The sequence below is a fragment of the Gossypium arboreum genome, chromosome 11 (assembly GCF_025698485.1).
Source record: "Gossypium arboreum isolate Shixiya-1 chromosome 11, ASM2569848v2, whole genome shotgun sequence".
Taxonomy (NCBI): domain Eukaryota; kingdom Viridiplantae; phylum Streptophyta; class Magnoliopsida; order Malvales; family Malvaceae; genus Gossypium; species Gossypium arboreum.
In genome coordinates, this window is record NC_069080.1 from 9,874,743 (window position 1) to 9,895,256 (window position 20,514).

Consider the following 20,514-nt stretch of genomic DNA (forward strand, 5'->3'; position numbering starts at 1 on the left):
CAACCTCAGCCCAAATATTTTATTTTATATTGGTTAAAGTCTTATTTTATGAAAGTTGTGGATTTAGTTTCTATACTTCTCAAATTTTAGTCTTCATCAAAATGGTAATTGCTAAATTTATTAAATTATGCTATTCTCAAAATTTAATGCGACAAATATATTATTATGTGTATTACCATATCAGCTTGTTATTTTTACATATTACTCACTAATAATCTAGTTAATTTCAAATTTCAAGTTTTGAAAAAGTATTGAGACTTGCAACGATCCAATTGAAGAATATAGACTAAATTTACAATTTTACGCTAGGACTAGTAATTGAGTTTAACCAAATAAATTTAATTGTTTTTGTTTGGATTAAGACTAAAATTTTAAATTTTAAAAAAGTACAAAGGTTAAAATTGATCAAAATAAAGCATAAGGATTAAATCGACCTCTCTGGCAAAGTACAAGGACTGATAGAAAAATTTAACCTTTTATATTTGCTTTCAATTTCTCCAACTTATCTCCAAATCTAAAATTTTCAATTTATACTATTATTTAAATTTTTGATTGAGTTTCTGTCACTCTTAGAGCTAGTTTAGCATTGTTTTTGAAAAGAGCAGTGGAAAAGTACTTTTGAAAATTTAGGTTTAAGATTTAAGTGTTTAGTATTTCATCAAATTTAGACATAATATTATAAAGTAATAAATAAGCATTTAAATAATGTTCAAATTAGTTAATATTGTGATATTTTAGTAAGAATATAAAAATAATTTCTTATAATTTTTGTTAATATTTTAATATATGAAATATAAATTTTAAATATTTTTAAGTAATTAATATTAATTATTTATAAAATTTAATTAGAATATATAAATTATATATTAAATATTCAAATATAAGCATTAAATATTTGTAATTAGATATTAACACATTTGTATTATTTTAATAAATATTTTTTTATTTTTAATTAATTATTTTGTTTTAAAATGTGATTTTAATATAAACATATTTGATATTAACATAACATAGAAAACATAAACCTAACAAATTAAAATATTATATGTAGTTTAATTAAAGTTCCAAAAAGGGGTAATATTTGGGGAATTTACTAAAAAAAACCATTTTTTTTGTTAATTACCGAAATGGTCTGACTTTTTTATTATTTACGGGAAATGACCATTTTCCCCAAAAGCGCATCCACGTCAGCATAGAGTCAGGGGACTTGTCAACAAAACTTGTCCCTGGGGGAGCATTTTGTCCATGTCAGCACAAATCGCTTCCTCATGAATGCACTTTGCTGATGTGGCAAAAAGGCTCCCCCAGGGACGCGTTTTAGCCCGTGTTTAAATTTTCAAAAAATGTCATTTTTTTAAATATTATAAAAATAGACTAATATTTTGAAATTTTACAAGAATAGACCTTAAAAAAGACTTAAAGTGATAACACCACTTTTTTTAAGGTGTCACTAATTAATATGAAAACAAAACTTACAAAACAAATCTTTATATAAACTCAAAATCTCATTTCCCTTGTATTCTTAAGCAATGTGGAATATAAGATATGTGTATATATAGGCTCATGAATAGGTTTGCAGCTTGTTCCTAAACAATGTGAGATTCCTTCATCTTTTAACTAACAACATGAGACTAAATGTTACACTATATTTTATAATTTCTTTACAAAACAATTTCTATTTTTTTATATTTTATTAACATTTTCTCATATTATAAAATTATCTTTTGAGATATTTATTTTTGTTGCATTTTAGAATTTTTAACATATGCAAAAGAACTATTAAAAAAGAGAAAAATTGCACATATGAAACTTATACATGCAATAATTTTCTATTCAACTTTAAATGTTGGAAGTTAATATCAATGCAATTCTAATTTTTAGAATAATTTTTCATTATTTAAATTTAGAAGTTATACTTTTAATTTTTAATTTTATTTTTTATTTTATATTATGATTGTTTGATTAATAAATAAATGGTGAGTATTTGGCACTCAAATAGTTTTTTTTGTAATTTTAAAAATTGATATATCTTTTTAAATATTTACTTATTTTAATATTTTACTATACTAATTAATTTTTTAATTCTAATTTTAATTTAATTTTCATCACCTAATAAATTCTGATAAATTTATTTCAGATGTATTTTGACTAGATAGATAATCTATTTAAACATAATATATAATTATGTTAAATAAGTTTTTTATAGAAATATAAAATATACATAAATTATAATAATTATTTTTCATATTTTATAGCTAGATTAAATTACATTAGTAGTAACTTAACTATGATTTTTAGCCATCGAATTATAAAACTTACAAAATGATCACTCAACTATTAGTAATTTTTAAATATTTATTTTTAATATTTTACCATACTCATTTTATATTTTATAATTTTTTTACTTATAGAGTTTAAAATTTTTATTTATAATATAACAAATGTTAACTTTTGTGAAAAATTTAAACTCAAAGTAAAAAATATAAAATATAGTGTAGCTTTTAATATCATGTTGTTATTTAAAAGAGAAAGGAATCACACATTGTTTAGGAACAAACTGCAAACCTATTCATGAGTCTATATATACACATATATCATATCCCACATTGCTTAAGAAAACAAGAGAAATGAGACTTTGAGTCTATATAAAGATTTGCTTTGTAAGTTTTGTTTCCATATTAATTGGTGACACTTTAAAAAAAATGGTGTTATCACTTGGAGTTTTTTTTAAGGTTTATTTTTGTAAAATTTCAAAAAATTTAGTCTATTTTTATAATATTTAAAAAAATGATCTTTTTTGAAAATTTAAACACGGGCTAAAACGCGTCCTTGGGGGAGCGTTTTTGTCACATCACCCCACAAGGAAGCGTTGGAGAAGCGTTTTTGTCACATCAGCAAAGTGCGTCCACAAGGAAGCGATTTGTGCTGACGTGGACAAAATGCTCCCCCAAGGACACGTTTTGCTGACACGTCCCATGATTCTGCGTTGTCGTGGACGCGCTTTAGGGGAAAACGGCCTTTCCCGTAAATAATAAAAAAGTCGGACCATTTCGATAATTAAAGAAAAAAGGACTTTTTTTAGTAAATTGCCTGTAATATTTATATACCAAATATAAATATTAAAAATTTTATATTAGCATTTGCAATTTGAAGTGAATGAAAAATGAGAGAAGAAAAATTAAGGGATGAAAAGGTAATAATATTTCCAGAAGTGTTTTTGGCTCAAGAAAAGCTAAAAATTTTAGCTTCTAAATAAAAATAATTTTGAAAAGCCACTTCTTTCAACCAAAATTTACTTGTTTAACACAACTTTTCTTCCAAAAGTATTTTTTTTAAGCATTACTAAACACACCCTTAATCAGGTTCCAACTCGATCAAGAGACTTATGAAAATATCCTTCTATGTATAAATAAATCATATTATTATGAGGGTACTGTCCTTTCATATTTTTAATAAAATCTGATAGATAAATTTGAACTCATGTCACTAACATTTATAAAATATTTTATTTACCATTTAGACAAAAGCATTATTTTGTTTTTCTTTATACATTTCAAAGTTATTATACAAATTGTTTCAACCACATTGTTTGTATATATATATATTGATAATATTGTTAAATGAGTTAGTATTATAAGTTAACTCAATACAACTTAAAAAAATGATAATATTACAATAAAAATTTTGAGTGCATTTAATATTTTTAATTTGATGTATTTAAGTATTAAAATTTTATTTTACTCCAAATTTATATTATTTTTATTTTAATTTCACATAGATAGAATTTTTAGTAATAATAATTATTATTATTACGAGCAGAATGAAAAAAAAAAACTGGAAGCTATTGTCAACTGTTTTATTTTTTTATAGACACAGTATATCATCTTAAATCTAATTTTTAAAATTTACTCCATTTAACTATCAAGAGGATAATAATAACAAAGAAAAAAAATCCCAAATAGAGTCTAACTAATATGGTTTATTAATCGGTTAGAACGGATTTATCAACCAAAACTGATCGAATTTGGTTGGTTCCTTTTGGTATTAATATTTTCAGAAAATTGTTTATTAGTTTTTTTATCAGTTACCCATTTTAAAATTAATAATCCAATAGACTCTACTAATTTATTTTATTTATATTTTTTAAGGTTAAAATTTTATAAGTCCCTATATTTTTTGAAATTTTGGAATTTAGGTGGTGTTTTTATTTTCAAGAATTTAGTCTCTTTATTTTTTATATTAAAATTCAAGTCTAATTGTTAACACTGTTAAATTTTTTATTAAATACATGTTGATTACAACATCATTTTTAATTTCATGACTATCAAGTGATTATTTTTTTATTTCAAAATTTCATAACAAAATAATAACAATTAACAATTGGACCTAATTTTAAAATTTGAAAACTAAAAAAAATCTATTCCTAAAAATAAAATTACAGAGATTAAATTCCAAAATAAAGAAAACTAGGGCAGATTTTAAGGTTTTTATAATATATCGACACAATATAAATTATAAAACAAATTTTATTTAATGACATTAGGAGTGAATATTCGATCAAGTCAAGTTGAATTGAGTCAAAAAATTTCAATTTAGTCGAGTTAACAAATCCTATTTTAGGAACCGAACTCAATTTGAATTTTTTTTGAATCAAGTCGAGTCAAAAAAATTGAGTCCAATCAAGTCAAATTAACGAATCTTATTATTTATACTAAATGTTCCGTTTACATGAACCGATTATTTTACTAGTAGATGAAGTATAAATTTTTAGATTAATTTTGAGTAAAGGAAAAAAGGAGAGTGGGATGATTCGGGAAGGAAAGTATGACTAATGGGTAAACATTAATCAAAACAACATAGTTTTTTGTTAAATTTAACTTGATAATTTTGATTTTTAACTTTAGAAAATGTAAATATTTATCAAAATGACGCAATTTTATCATTTCTTATTTGAATTTTGGATAACTCAAATTAGGGATGAAAGTTCAATCAAATCGAGGAAAACCGTTTGAGTTAAATTAAAAAATTAATAATGTTAAATTAAAATCTTGTACAATATAACTATTTTCATGTTAGAACACATAAATTTGAAACAATATATATTTGAAAATTTTTTAAAGCAAAATAAAAAATAAGAAGATATTTTAGTATAATAAACTTGAATCACTAATCACTTATTTAGATTTCAAAATTATTATTTTATAAAATTATTTTATATATTTTTAAAAATATATAAATTTTAGAATTTTATAAATATTTAGAATTTTAAAATTATTTTGAAAATTACTTTGATTTTTTTTTGTAATTTTGTTAAGAGAGAGACCAATTTGCTCATTTTCAAAATTGACAGGACCAAAACGGTATTTATACTAATTTATTATTTGAATTATTCGAATTGTAAAAATTCAATTCGACTCGAACTTGAAATCTGAAATTTCTTATTCAAGTTGACTCGAATAATTCAAGTAACTCTATTCGATTAACTCGAAATTTAAATTTTTTTTCAATTTTTTCGAATCAAATTTTACTCACTTCTAGATTACATAAAAAAAAATTTCTTTTTAAATAATTAAAACAAGTAAACTCATTTGATGGGGTAGATAAAAGGTTGCTAAAAAAGACTAAAATCTGTGATTTAAGATATTAGGAGATTCAACTCAACTATCAAGCATTACTACAAGGAAAAGATAATTAATTAATTATTAGAGAAGCAACAGTAATTGGTGTCTCCCTAAAGGACTCCTACTCCACTATGATTCATCATCAATGGAGGAAATTATGTGGATTTCAATGATTTGAAAATCATGGACAGGGTTGTTCCAGGAAGGAGAAAGGTAGTTCGATCGTGAACCAACCCACGTTGGAAATAAAACCATATGAACTCCACCCAGTCCCAATCCTATGCAGCACCAACTAAATCTAAATTACTTCCTCGATGCGCAAGGATATCAAGATTGCTGACTAAAAAATAAAAACTATCTTATAATTTTATGTAAGATTATGAGAACGTGATTACCATTGTTGAATTTTAAACATTTGTTTAGAGGAATGTAATTACTATGTTTGGAGTAATAATTTCATATATCCGATGGTGTTAACAGTTTTGAAATATAGGAATAATCTTATTACCACTCCTTTCTTAAATAATTTTATAATTTGTTTGGAATCTAAAATTTTAGACAAATTTACCTATTAATTTTATTATTTTAATCAATTTCATCTTTTTACTCTTTTTATTTTGCAATTTTTCTTGCAAAATCAAAAGTTAGTGTAACTTATTCAAATGTATTAGTATAAGAGGATATAGCAAGTTTTAATACATATATGTATACATATAACTAATTTTTTTAAATTTTAGTTCCACTTCTCTCTAAGACAACAGCCATATTTAAAAGACATAATAATTTATTTGGCTCTTCAATTTTATAAAAAAGTTATTTTATCTTTTTATTTAATTTTGTCTTTTTTAGCCATTGAGCTTGCATTATTTGTCAAATCACCTTAAAACGGATGAAAAAGTTAATGTTTGTTTACTTAGCTGACGTGCAATCTACATATTGCCACTTAAACAAAGTGATTAGACGTTAACTTTTACTCCTATTTTGGAGTGATTTGATAAACAGTATAAGTTTAAGAGCTAAAATGACCTTTTATTTTTTATTTTTTTGTAAAGCTAAAGGGCCAACTAAGTTATTATGCCTATTGAATAAGTTATCATAATTAGGCTTAACTGTTCAACAACGACAAAGAAAAAGTTCAACAATTTATTCAATTTAATTCAGATACTAAAATTAATGTGCAAAGTATCACATGAGTTGTTTGTCTTCTGACACACCTTTGTCTGTTGTCTGGCACGCTCTGTTTTTATCTTTTCGTTTAATCCTTTTGTTTTCTTTTGTATTTGTGTTTCTTTCGCACTGATTTTGGCATCTGTCAAGTAGTTTGTTTTCTCTATTAGGTGAGGGTTAGGAATGGAGAGGGGTTTGGCTGATTTGAGTTTGGAGGATGGAGAATAAGAGGCCCTTTTTATCCCAGTTGAGGCTGAAGCGCACAGTACAGTGTATATCTTTTGTTTGGTGGGATGGTTCTTAACAGCTACTATTGTTAATCTCCCAGCCATAAGGAATACGTTGGCAAACATCTGGCACCCCTTGGAGGGTGCACAAAATTCAGATTTGGGTGAAAAACGTTTTCTTTTCAAATTTTTTAATGAAGTTGATATCCATCGTGTTCTTACAGAAGCCCTTTGGACCTTCAATAGTCACCTCTTGATTGCCCATATGATACAGGAGAATGAGGATCCTTTGTCTATTCCTTTGGTTTACTCTGATTGGTGGGTTCAAATTCACGATCTGCCACCAGGATTTTTTAGGGAATCTGTGGCAGTGCAATTTGGAAACTTCATTAGTAAATTTCTAGAATATGATATGAAGCAACTGTCCAATGGCTATAAAAGTTTTCTTCGTATTCGTGTTAAGATTGATGTTAGAAAGCTGCTAAAACGAAGGAAGAAAATTATGATTTCTGAATCCAATTTCACGTATGCAAAATTCAAATATGAAAAGCTGACTTTGTTTTGTTTCTTGTGTGGGTGTCTTGGCCATAGAGATAGTTTTTGTCCGATGAGACTACAATGTGGAATACAGGAAGTGGAAGTGGGTTGAGATCTGACATTAAGGGCCCAGCCGCGGAGAGCCACCACAGTCAACAACATTTGGCTGAGGGAGGGTAAAATAAATTTTTTGGAACGAATCGAGTTGAGCAGTAATTGGGCCAAAATTCAAGGAACAATTATGAGAGAAGATCATGAGTTGATTGTAATCATTTTCTTGGAATTAATCTGGAAAGATCCAAATTTGAATTTAATTACAGTCAAAAGCAAGAATCACGCCCCATTATTGGGGGAGATTTGCTGCCACGCAAAGGTCAACAGTTGGAGTCCAATTTGAATTGTGGGGAATTAATTAAGGGATTGGAGGATGTGAGACCTCGTAATGGGCTGAATCAATCAAAAATGGATTGTGAGTTGGAAGACGATCCTATTGCTAGTGAGGAAAGAAATAAAAGACAAAGGTTTGACTCTTTGACTTCTAATGTTTCCATTATTCCGGATTCGTTTGAAGTTACTGATGGGCAATTTGCCCATTTTAAAACATTATTGGCGATTTTTAATGGGTATGCCGACCGAAAGAAATGAATTTTTTGTTGGAATGTTCGCGGGTTAAGGAGTCTGCGAGCAGTTAGAAGACTTCCGCATATACTGAAAATTTATCATCCCCAAATCGTCTTCTTCATGGAGACAAAATTGAATGTTGTTAAAATGGGAGCTGTTAGGAGAATGTGTAGTTTTTTTAATGGTATTGATGTACCTGCGGAAGGGACTCGAGGGGGTCTTAGTATTGGATTGAATGAGGGGGCAATTAGTTAATCTGAAGAGTTTCTCCAAAAATCACATTGATGTTGAAATACAAGAGAAGGAAGAAAATCCTCAGTTGAGATTTACGGGATTTTACGGGGCACCGGATGTAAGGGATAAAGCCGCAACGTGGGATTTGTTACGTTGTCTAGGGAGTAATAATTTTCTACCATGGTCAGTTGGAGGTAATATTAATGATATTCTTTTTTCTAATGAAAAACAGGGTAAGACTCTTAGGGAGGAAGCTAGAATGGAAGCTTTTAAAAAGACTTTGGAGGATTGTCATTTGAAAGATATTGGATATTCTAGGGTATGGTTCACTTGGGAAAGGGGACGTCTGTTGGAAAATATCATAAGAGAGAGAATTGATAGAGGAGTTGCCACAAATGCATGGATTCAACTTTTTTCGAATTATTCTTTGAGGCACCTTCCTCAATTTTTGTCAGACCACTGTTCATTGCTTCTTGAGACGGAGGTTGGGGATTCACGTCAAAAACTTAGAAGGTTTCATTTTGAGGCGTCGTGGATTTTAAAAGAGTCCTACGAGAATGAAGTAAGAAGATTATGGAATGGTAGCTCAGGTTCTTTTATTAGTCGACTTTTATCTCTTTCTAAGGGGATGTAAAGCTGAAGGGGCAAGATTAAACAAAGAAGAGGGTATGATGTTCAAAGATTAGCAAAAAGATTGGAAGAGTTAAATTGTTCTGACGGATGAATCTTTGGCTGAACTGGTTGATGTCAAATTACACCTTAACATGGAGATAGATAAGGAGGAGAGATATTGGGAACAACGAGCTAGGGTGAATTGGTTGAAAAATAGGGATCGAAATTCTTTCAAAAATTTACTTCTCAAAGAAGGCGTACAAATCGCATTTGTAGATTGCAAAGGAGGGATGGCTCGATGGCTACTGATTGTATCGAGAATAGGGAAATTGCTCGCGACTATTTTTTAGACTTATTTGATTCTAGAGGAATCGACAATTTGGATCATATTCTTTCGAGGGTCTCGTGCTGTATTAATGATAATATGAATCAAAGTCTTACAACTATCTACACAAAGGAGGAAATTAAAAAGGCTTTGAAAGGTATGGGGCCTACAAAAGCTACTGGCTCAGATGGTTTTCCTGCTATTTTCTTCCAGAAGTACTGGTCTATTATAGGTAATGATACTAGCACATTCTGCTTGGATATTCTGAACAACGGAAGATCACTAGTAGACATCAATAGTATTTTCTTGGTTGTAATCCCAAAAACTGCAAATCCTCTAAATTTGAAAAATTTTTACCCTATTAGCCTATGTACCGTAATCTATAAGATTATTGCAAAGACGGTGGTGAATTGATGAAGCTCAAAGCGCATTTGTACTGGTTAGAGTTATTACTGACAATGTGGTGCTAGCTTATGAGGTTCTTCATTCTTTCAAGAATAAAAAATGTGGGCAAAAAGGTTTTATGGCCTTGAAGCTGGACTTGAGTAAGGCTTATGATCATGTGGAATAGCCTTTCATTCAAGGTATGATGTTAAAATTGGGTTTTGCTGATTCTTTTGTTGATATTATCCTACGCTATATTAGGTTGGTTCACTATTCTATTTTAATTAATGGTGAAGAATGCTCAAGATTCACTCTTTCGTGAGGGTTAAGGCAAGGGGATCCTCTAAGCCCTTATTTATTTTTGTTCTGTGGGGAGGGCCTTTCTCCATTGATGAAACTTGTTAGTCGGGAAAAGAGAATTCTAAAGGCTAAGGTTTGTAGATCTTCCTCTCTTATTACCCACCTTATGTTTGCAGATGATTGTATTCTTTTTGGTGAGGTTTCTTATAGGGAGATCATGGTGCTCAAAGACATTCTTAGAGAGTACGAATCTTGTTCGCAATGTGTAAACTTTAAAAAATCTACAGCTTTTTCCAGTTCAAATGTGACTGATCATGATAAGATTCTGGCATTCCAAACTCTTAATGTTCGCTGTTTGACAGAGCTAGAAAAATATTTGGGGCTTCCAAACATGGTGGGACGAAAAAGGAAAATGGCTTTCCAGGTTTTGAAGGACAGATTGAAGCAGAAGATGAATAATTGGAGTGTTAGGCATATCTCTCAAGGTGATAAGAAGGTAATTATAAAAGCTGTTTTACAAGTAATTCCAACTTACTCGATGTATTATTTTCTTTTGCCAAAAAATTTTTGTGTTGAAATGGAAAACTTAATTAGTAAGTTTTGGTGGAAAAAAAATTTTGGTGAGAGAGGGATGCATTGGTGTGATTAGAAGTCGTTATGTTTGCTTAAGGAAGAGGGTGGTATGGGGTTTCGTAATTTAAATCTTTTTAATATTACTTTACTAGCCAAATAGAGTTGGCGATTATTACATAATCTTCCTAACTCTTTACTAGCGCGTACGTTGAAAGCAAAATATTTTAAATATTAAGATTTCCTTAGTTTCAGATTAGGAAATTTACTTTCTCTTACCAGGCAAAGCATTTGGACTGCTAAAGGACTTCTTCAAAAGGGCTTGGGCTGGAGAATTGGGGACGGGAAGAGTGTCTCTATCTAGGGAGACGAGTGGGTACCTGATAGTATAGATTTCAGAGTTCAGAGTATGAATGTAAATTCGGGGCTTTTGATAGTAGCAGACTTGATTGATGTTAATTCAAGAAAGTGAAATGTTGAGTTCATTCGCAATACCTTTGAGGAGATGGATGCGGAAAGAATTCTTTGTGTCTCACTGTCTATGCATCCGCATGAGGATCTCTTAATATGAATACTGTCCGGAGTGGACATAAATGTCTTTTACATAATGGACAAACTCAAAGACAACTAGATTATAAAAATTTTTACAACAGATTGTAGACCCTTGATCTTCCTCCAAAAATTAAAATTACGAACTGGAAGATTGCTAGTAACTATTTGCCTACTTTCGGTAACCTTCATTATAGACGCTTGATGGGATCAACCACTTGTCGAAGATGTCAACATGAAGGGGAAACACCGGAGCATCTGTTCAGGGAGTGTCCTACAGCAAAGGAGACATGGGAAAGCTTAGGGGTTTTTTGGCCTAACACAGAAGCAAGTACAGATTTCAATGAGTGGTTTAAAAACTTGTTCAAATCCTATTCATTGGCTAAGTTTAGGTTGATAGCATGCACTATGTGGGCTTTATGGAGATCAAGAAATAGATTCATTCATGAATGAGTTTCTACTTCTGGTTTTCAAATTGCAGGTTATGTTAAAAACTCCCTAAAAGAACTTGATGGAGTGAAGACGAACTTACCAGCTAGACAGATTACTAACAGATGGGTTGCTCCGACTGGATCGAGGGTAAAAATCAATTTTGACGCTGCTTTTAACAAACAGAGGAATAAGTCATGTTCTGGGATGGTGGTAGGAAATGAAAAAAGAGATGTGATTTGCTTTAAAACAGTGTTTCATTCGAGTGTACCTTCTCTTTTTGCTGCAGAAGCTTTGGCGGGATTCCAGGCGATTCATCTCGGTTTATTCCTTCAGTTAAGGGAGGTTGAAATTGAAGGGGACTCTCGTTCAGTCATCTGCAAACTGCAAGAGCAAAAGGATGATAGATTTGAGATCGCAGCTATTATAAAAGACTCTAAACAACTGAGCTATGGTTTTGTCTTTTGAGTTTTTCGTTTTAGCCATCGCGAATCAAACCAAGTTGCTCACTTTATTGCTACCGAGGGTCTTAAGAAAAGAGAGAACTCTTATCTGGTGAGTATGGTCTTTTCTGGCGTGGAGGATGCGGTGCTTGCTGATCGGAAGGGACTGGAGTGCATGTGAAAATGAAGAGCTGCTTGTGTGGTGATTTTGATTGATGCTGATGCTTATTCAGGGCAAGTTATGACTAAGCAACGTTTTCTAATAAATTTTGTTGCTTTTGATGTGGGGTTCCAATTTGGATTGTTTTCCAATAAATTTTGTTGCTTTTGATGTGGGGTTCAAATTTGGATAACAGCTGGATGGAAATATCTAGTCCCCCCACCTGTTGAGCTGGATCTTTTGCTGATGGGCTGCTATGTATTGTTCTTTTGTTTTGTTTTTTATGTTTTGATTTTGGGCTTGGTTTCCTTGAACGGCCTTTTATTTTTTGTTTTTCCGTTTTGTTCTTTTTTGGGTTGGTCTTATAAAATGATCCAAATGTTCTCCTTCAAAAAAATAAAAATTAATGTGTAATAATAAAAAGTATTTCATAAGTTACCATAATTTTATGGAAAATTTGAAATTAAAAATATTACAAGAACTAAAATTGGTTAAATTTTTTTATAAAAGGATAATTTAATAAATTATACTTTACCAAACATCAAAATATTATGTTTAAACTAAATGAATTAAACCGGATAACGTAACTTAATTGATAATATATTAAATAATTATATATTCCAATAACCTAAAAGTTTTATCTCTTGAATTTGTAGAGAGAGCCTCTCAAGTTGCTGTAAAGGGAGAACCATGCTATTGAAGAAGGGACAAGTGATGGAAATCTATGGCAATGAAGAATATAAAGCATGGGATATAAAGGTGATGCAGGTAAGTATGGTATCTCTAGTTTTGTTAAAAATAACCCCTAGCTAGCTTTTGTTATCCTTGCTGATTAAATCATGAGTTGGAATAGTTAGTGATTCATGAGATAGGGAGATGGGTAATGCTGCCCCAAATAAAACACTCCACACAATGTCTTCTCGGAATGTCCATTTTGTGTCGGAATATGTCATGTGGATCCTACTAAATTCCGTTAGCAAAAAAATGAGCCAATGGGATGCTTGTTTGATCCACCAGATTTGGCCAATGGAGCTAATTCAACCAGTTAATCTTTAAAGTGGGTCTTTGAGGGTCTGAGTGCATGTGCGTTAAGATAATAGATACTGTATGATATCTGTTGATAGTGTAAGCCCTGAAGAACTTCTGGTCCTCATTCATTCTCAATACTGTATGGCGACCTATAATAATAAAGCAAACGATTCTGGAGGAACAGAGTAAAATAAAGGCGACCAGTCGACCAGACAGGATTTTGCCATTTGATATCCAATAATAAGAATATTCATTCACAGCCAGATAAAATGGACTCAATTTTTTCCTCCTGGAAATGAACTTCTTCAATATCTAAAAAGTTGATGCTGCTGGGTACTTGGCCATGCTTTTATTTTTTTTTATAAAAAAAAAATTATCTTTTCACTCCATTTGGAGAAAATCATTGCATGTTACTGTAAGCTTTTCCTAGTGTTGTTTTAATTGCCAATGTTAAGATTTTAAAACCCCAGAAGAATAAATTTAATTTGTTGGAAATAATTATGATGAGTAGAAATGAAGCCGCATATGTGGATGTTGTGATAAATTTGTGCTTCCCCCATCACCTATCAGGCTGAAAAAGAGGCATATGAGATAGTCCCTACAAATTTGAACTAGAATGCTTTAAGGAGAATCCAAAGCGTAGGGTGTTGGAGGTGAAAGAAAGAACGGGTTGGATTGTGTAGTTGGTGTAAGGCAGCAACAAAGACCCAGAAAGCATTACAATCCATTCCAGGGTCACCACCTTTGAAATTGTGGAAAGGCTTTTAGGTTAGGACATAAGCAGACAAGCTGCAAACGGTCAAATGACAATAGTCACCATGAATTCCACCACTTCAACATGTTTCTGTTTTTTCTCCCTGCCATTTCTTTCCAGCTTAAGTAGTTTTCATTTTCGAACAACTTTTAGCCTCTCACTGTCTGATTTGCCCTCTGGGATCCCTAGCTAGCTTCTAACTCATCCAAGTGTCACCATATGAATGCCAAAGCCTACCTTGACTGAACAAGCTCTAATTATTATTCTTCTTCAAATAGAAATAATGTTCAATGTTTTAGATTTTTAATGGGTTTACAAATTAATTATTTTATAAATGATTCGGATAATCCTTGCATGTTTTTGTGGGTTGCTTGTTGCAGTAAACATTTCCTTATATTTGATTTAAAATTATTTTATTACTATTAAAATGTTTGCTATATAGGAGTAATTAAATACAAAATATAATTTTACTGTCCAACAATAGTAAATTTATATTTTTCTGAAAATTCTTTATTTCATATTTTTACTATTATTAATATAACATTTTTATATTATATTAAAAACCTTTAAATAAAAGTCAAATATAATTATTTGAATATTTCATTTTTAACAAACATAAAGAGAATTAAGTTGTGAGACATGAGAGTTAGAGGAGCTGAAATTAAATTTTAATTTTTGTGATAAAAATACAATTTCGCTTTTTAATAGATTATATCTTTATAAATTTTAAAAGATTAAATCAAATTTTTATATTTTTAACGGGCCAAAGTGTAATTTTACCTTTACTAATTTAAAATTTTAAAATTTTAAAGAGGTCATATAAAAAAATTTTCATTTTAGGGGGCCGAGGTCCTGCCAGCCCCATTAGTTTCACCATTGGTTAGATCCTAAGCAACCACATTCCTACCACTAATAATTATAAAAAAAGTAAATTTTATTGTTAAACTAAGCCTTATTGATTAATATGTTTTGATATAACAAATTAAAGTGTTTTTGAATAAAAGTAAAGTTGAGCAATTTCATAAAATCAAGTTGAATGTTTTCAATTGAGTCAAATATTTTCAAATATATTTTAACTATTTTCAAACTAGTTAGAATTGCTCCAGGACAAAAAGTATCGATACTTTTTATCCAAGTATCGATATGTTACAAGATATTGATACCCCTTTGATAATCGATACGAAATTGACATTCTGTCATTTTCAAACATTGGTAAGTATTGATCCAGTATCGATACTTTTCTTAATGTATCAACATATTTCCTAAGGTATCGATATTTCTGCTCCAACAGTCACTGAAATCAACATTAATTACAAAAAAAAAATTGATACCCTTTTGGTAGGTATCGGTACTCGTTGCTGCAGGTGAAGTTAATGACCCGATATTTCATCCTCAACGCCAATTCACTTCTACAACAACCACAACAGTTGGAAATCAATTAGAGGATATAAATATCATCTTCCAAAGGTTTAGCAAAAATAGTTGAGTTCCCCCAGATCCAACAGTACAATTTAATTTATATCGACAGATGAGATCAAAGCCAATCCACAATTTGATATTCTTAAGAGATTTGCATGATCCTCTACGATTTTTAAAATAAAATCTTTTAAGATTACAAATATTCTAATATTACTTTTCATATTTACCATGATAACTCTAGTTTTACTCGTTGGTCACCAATGCTTTAGGTAGATGAGTTTCTCCACATGTTTCGCGAATCAAGTCAGTTCAAATGGGTCGAATAAACCCAATTTAATCAATTGACTTTCATGAGGTGCTATACGTATATTTATCATAGACTTTGATCCGCGATCGATAATACTTACTATAAAATAAAAAAATTCAGTGCCCAAAGTAGGTGAGTATATACGTTAGCCAGTATACTCCTGATAATACAAATCTTCTACTATTTATAATATTTCTGACGAGTTAAATAAAATATGATAAAATTATAAAATCAAATCAAATATTAAGGATCTCCAAAGTTGATGTTTAGAGATTTGCTTCTTTTTGTTTTGATTAGAAGTTAAAGGATATTGTACTAATTTAATAATAATAATTTTAAAAATATTAAAATTATAAAAACTATGTATATACAGTGTGTTTAAAGAATTTAAATACATATATAAACACACATGTATCTTCTAAATCGAGTTTATATTTTTAGTTAATTAAGTTGATGAGTCTTATTTTATTAATTTCTTATATTTTTAATTTTTTATAATTGCAATAATTTTATAATTTCTTATAAATTTAAATAATTATTAAAAGTCTTTTATTTATTTTTGGGAATTTTTTAAACTTTTTTAAATATTTACTAACGTGGTAAAATGTGACATCAACACGTGGTACATTTTACACACCACATATTATTGACTAGTTGTTTTGCCAACCACTAGAGGCGAAGTCAGGAAATTTTTATAGGGAAAAAATTAAATTATATTTTTTACGATAGTAAAATATAATTTTATTATTTTAATATTTATATTTTATAATTTTTAAAGGATTAAATTAAATTTTTATAATTTTAAGGGTCAAAATACAATTTTACATTTACTAATTTAAAATTTTAAAATTTTAAAGGGCCAAATGAAAAAATTTTCATTTTAAGAGGTGCTGGGCCCTTGCCAACCAGTCATTACTTAACAGAGAAATAGATAAAATAATTAATGAAAGATTAGTTTGCGTTTAATCTAATGTATAGAGATTAATTTACCCATTTTTAAGTAAAGGGATTAAAATGCAATCCAACTCTTAATATAAAGATATCCATGATAATTTTATTTATTTCAATTAATTGGGATTAAAGATATTATTAGGATTTTGTTTGTATTTCTAAAATAAATTATTACCGCTACGTATGAATTATCAAATTTTATTATATATGTATTGCCAGTTTCCGATTACCATTAAAATATATAACCAATAATTTTTTAGTTTTATAATAATTAATATATATATATATGCTCTAGTAAAATAAATTACGTATTTCTGCATTGCATGGATTTAAAATTAGTTAATAACTAATATATAAACTCTTCAACTATTTACTTTTTTATGTACTCGTTAAGAACAAAGGCAAACAGTGCATTAGGCTGATGCACGTCAAATATGATAAAAAGGAGCTTGAGAAAAGCAGATGTTGGAGATCACGTCAACCTTGATTGGGTGCATTTTTTTTTCTTGGAACTAATAAGGCTCCATAGCACATTATCTTTCGGCTCATGGATGGCTGGATGGACTTTTTCCGTGATTATGGGTTACCATTAATTGAAAACTTTAGGCTAAAAATTAAAAGAGGGTCAGTTCCATTAAGGGCTTTGCTCATCTCATTTAAAGAACGATGGTACCACATATAGCTGTACTTGAGCATAAAATGCAAAAGATTAGGTGGGGGTTAGATGAAAGGTGAGGAAACTAGAAGGTTTGGAGCATTTTACTATATAAAATAAAGAAAGTGGGAAAAATGCAAGGGAGAGCTACTAAGGCCTAAGCTAAGAGTGATGGAAAACTAAAAGTGAGAGAGAAAGATGTGCATATAATAATATCATTTGGAGAATTTCGCCACATCGATCAAGCCAGATAGACCCAACACGTATATACCAACATGCCATGCACCCCCTTAAGACAGTGCCTATTTTCTTGGCCCTACTCCTTTTTGCCACGTCGCGCCGCGTAACTCTTTTGCCTTTTCCTTGCTAATTTCTTCACTTCTTCCGTTTCCATCATAAAACATTCCCAAGCCCTCCCTCCCTACATTCGCCTTGACTTCCATTTCCCTTTTTCTTTCTTTTTTCCCTTCTCACCAAACTAAAGCTTGGCTGAGAAAATGAAGGTAACTACGACGTACCCATAAATTTGTTTCTACTTAATTTCTTTCCACTAGAAAACTATGTAAAACTTTGATTTCCCTTTCTAATGAATCAATTCCAGTGTCTGGATTTTCTGACGTTAATTTATTTAATAGATCTTCAACTGGGTGCAAAGGAGGTTCCATCATAACGTCCTCAAAGGTTTGATAGTTTTTCTTCTTCTGGTGACAGATTCCTATTGTATGGTGTACCCAATCTCATGCATTCTAATTCCTGACAGTTGATGTATCATTACGGTCCAAGTTTGTGTATATATATATATATATGCATCTTACATTCTCTCTAGAACAGTGTTCTTCATTGAAGATTTAAAAAATATATATATGTATTTTTCAATTGATATCATGAAAAGACTTGTGCTTTATGTGCAGATGGGCTTGCACGAAATGTTAAGAAGACTGATTCCATTGCAATTGACTCCAATACAAAAGCTTTACTGGAACAAGTGGCACTGGTTGACATGCTGGATGGTTGGCGAGATGGCGTTTTAACAATTGGCACCTTCGGTTTCGATCCTTTGAAATCCTTGGCTGAAGAACAAAATGACTACCTAGCTTCGGGGAGCTACGAAGACGACGACGAAGAACGATACTCTGATAACAACGATGACGAAGATGTTGATGGCGATGATGATGATGAAGAAGAAGAAGTGAACCCGCTGATGTTGAGCAGTTTCGAGCCGAGTTTGGAGGACGTTGATTCAAATGTCGATAACTCGAACTACAGAAAAAAGGAGTTGATGATGATGGTTGGTGGGTCTACTGATCGTGAAATCAAGTTTAACTTGGATGCCACCGAGGACCATTCTGGAAAGCTGAGAAGAAGAACTACACTGGCCGACCTCTTCTCTGAGGATACTGACATAAAAAAGAAGCCCCGCTCTCCTCTCCATTTGGTCACTGATTCTTGCAAAAAGCCATCTCCTCTTCCTGCCAAAAACGGCCTTTCTTTTGCCAAGAAACTCATTCCTCAAGTTGGAGTTGGCGAGGATTCACGTCCCATCAAAATGCTACACCAGGTGAGTATTGTTTAAGTTAAAACCCATGCCTCTGTTCCTATCCAAACACCATTCTCTTTTCTTTTCTTTTTCTTTTTTATATTTTCAACCAAGGTTAAAGTTGGGTTATGATGTAAAACTAAAGCTTTGGGTAGTAAAGAAAAATTCACTATTAGAATAATATAAATCCCACTACAACAGAGATTTAATATTAGTTTGTGAAGTGAGTAACTTGTAGGACAAAGACTAAAAGTATAAAATGGAAAAAAGGACAAATCAAATTTTAATTCAACAAGTGTATGTAAAAATTAAAAGGTGGTTATGAAATGACGGTTTGATTTAAATAAAAAGTTGAATGCCGAAATTTGAGCATTGAAGAAATTAATTTGTTTGGGTTATTAGATGATGAGGAGGATGTTGAAAAGGAAGATCCATCCGGAGCTTGAAGGAAAGGGTAATAAATTGGAGGGACGGTGCAAGGCAAGCGTGATTGATGCTGTTGCTAGCAGCACACTCCAAGCCAATGAATCTGTTTCCTTGCTTCAATCGCCAGGTATATTTTTCCAACATTTTCTTTTTAGCTTAAGCAAAATAATGAGACGTACAACATATGTCAACCTGTTTCCTTATTGTATTATATGTGGAGAAACATGTTAGGATAAACAAGTTAAGATGAAAATACTAAAGTGATATATTTTTATTGGAAAGGGATATAAATGATAAGTTATCCCAAATAGAATCCTTCCTCGTGAAGAAGCAGCCTATTCTTGTTGTGCGTACTCCAATCCTGCATGGTTAGGTCAAAAGACAAGTTTAACCCGTCCTCACTGTCATTTTCCATGGTCCATGGATAGGGAAAAAGGGGGGACACTTTTTCAAAATAACACTACAAAAGTATAAAACCAATAAGGAAACCGTCCCAAACACCGTTGTCCTTCAATCTGGGCCCATGATAATCTCGTCGCCCTGTCGTAATGTCTGGTGGGGTCGATTTCCCATTATCCTTCATTATTAGTATCACTTTTTTTGACCAAGTAATCAGCATTGTATGTACGTCCTTCTAATTTTCTTCTTCAATTTAAAGTAAATTTAGTTCTGTTTTTGGAGAAGAATTTGTTGACATTTGATCATATTGTTGTTGTTGTTGCAGATATTGCTGAGGTTTGAATTATAATGGATGACCGAATCTGCTAAAAGTTAATGTTCCCAATGTTTCTTCTTAAATAATTGTATGTTTATTATTTTATTTTTACTTTGTTTTATAATATGAATTAATGTATGTGAAATATGGAACCGAGTCATTCTGTTTTGTAATTTCCCTACTTTGGATTTAGTATATTGTTGGTTGTTTGATTGTCTTGGCACCCCTATTTAACGAGATGAGATAATTATACATATTAATAATTGAAACTTTAGAGACAACAGTAATCCGGCTTTCATGTCACGCCAATTCCCTTTTCTACTTTTTCTTAATCCTTCTGGTTTTTGTTTTATTGTCTCGGATTATTCATCTTCATTATTTCATTAACTAAAGCTTTACTATCCTCACGTCCGTATGGAATGACAGACACTAGTTCTCCTACATTTCTATTATTAACATTGTAGAAACCTTTTTCGAAATTGACTTTTATTTAAAAAAATAGAGTCTGTCACCAATCACTTTTATGAAGTGTGATCGGATCA

The 20,514-nt window shown here is 30.7% G+C and overlaps 2 protein-coding genes and 1 long non-coding RNA gene across 5 annotated transcripts; 2 read left to right on the forward strand and 1 right to left on the reverse strand.

The window, feature by feature from the left end:
* Positions 1-7,174: 7,174 nt before the first annotated feature.
* On the reverse strand, positions 7,175-12,220 carry LOC108470991 (uncharacterized). 3 transcript variants are annotated; one of them, XR_001869439.2, is made up of 5 exons: positions 11,848-11,988; positions 11,680-11,745; positions 11,094-11,421; positions 10,878-10,978; positions 7,175-7,377 (listed from the first exon to the last, which is right to left on the reverse strand). It is a non-coding gene; the product is annotated as an uncharacterized LOC108470991 (long non-coding RNA). The 3 variants fall into 3 exon arrangements; XR_001869440.2 differs by lacking the exon at positions 7,175-7,377 and adding an exon at positions 12,087-12,220 and having other exon boundaries at positions 10,717-10,978; positions 11,848-11,960; XR_001869438.2 differs by lacking the exon at positions 7,175-7,377 and having other exon boundaries at positions 10,717-10,978.
* On the forward strand, positions 11,418-12,602 carry LOC128284200 (uncharacterized). The gene is made up of 2 exons (XM_053022012.1): positions 11,418-11,539; positions 11,629-12,602. The coding sequence occupies exons 1-2, from the start codon at positions 11,491-11,493 to the stop codon at positions 12,042-12,044; spliced, it is 465 nt and encodes a 154-aa protein (XP_052877972.1). The 5' UTR covers positions 11,418-11,490; the 3' UTR covers positions 12,045-12,602.
* Positions 12,603-17,444: 4,842 nt separating this feature from the next.
* Positions 17,445-20,184, forward strand: LOC108473016 (protein TILLER ANGLE CONTROL 1). Its single transcript, XM_017774586.2, has 5 exons — positions 17,445-17,797; positions 17,930-17,975; positions 18,206-18,852; positions 19,234-19,384; positions 19,982-20,184. Exons 1-5 carry the CDS (start codon positions 17,792-17,794, stop codon positions 19,996-19,998), a joined length of 867 nt encoding a protein of 288 aa, XP_017630075.1. The 5' UTR covers positions 17,445-17,791; the 3' UTR covers positions 19,999-20,184.
* The last annotated feature ends 330 nt before the right edge of the window (positions 20,185-20,514 follow it).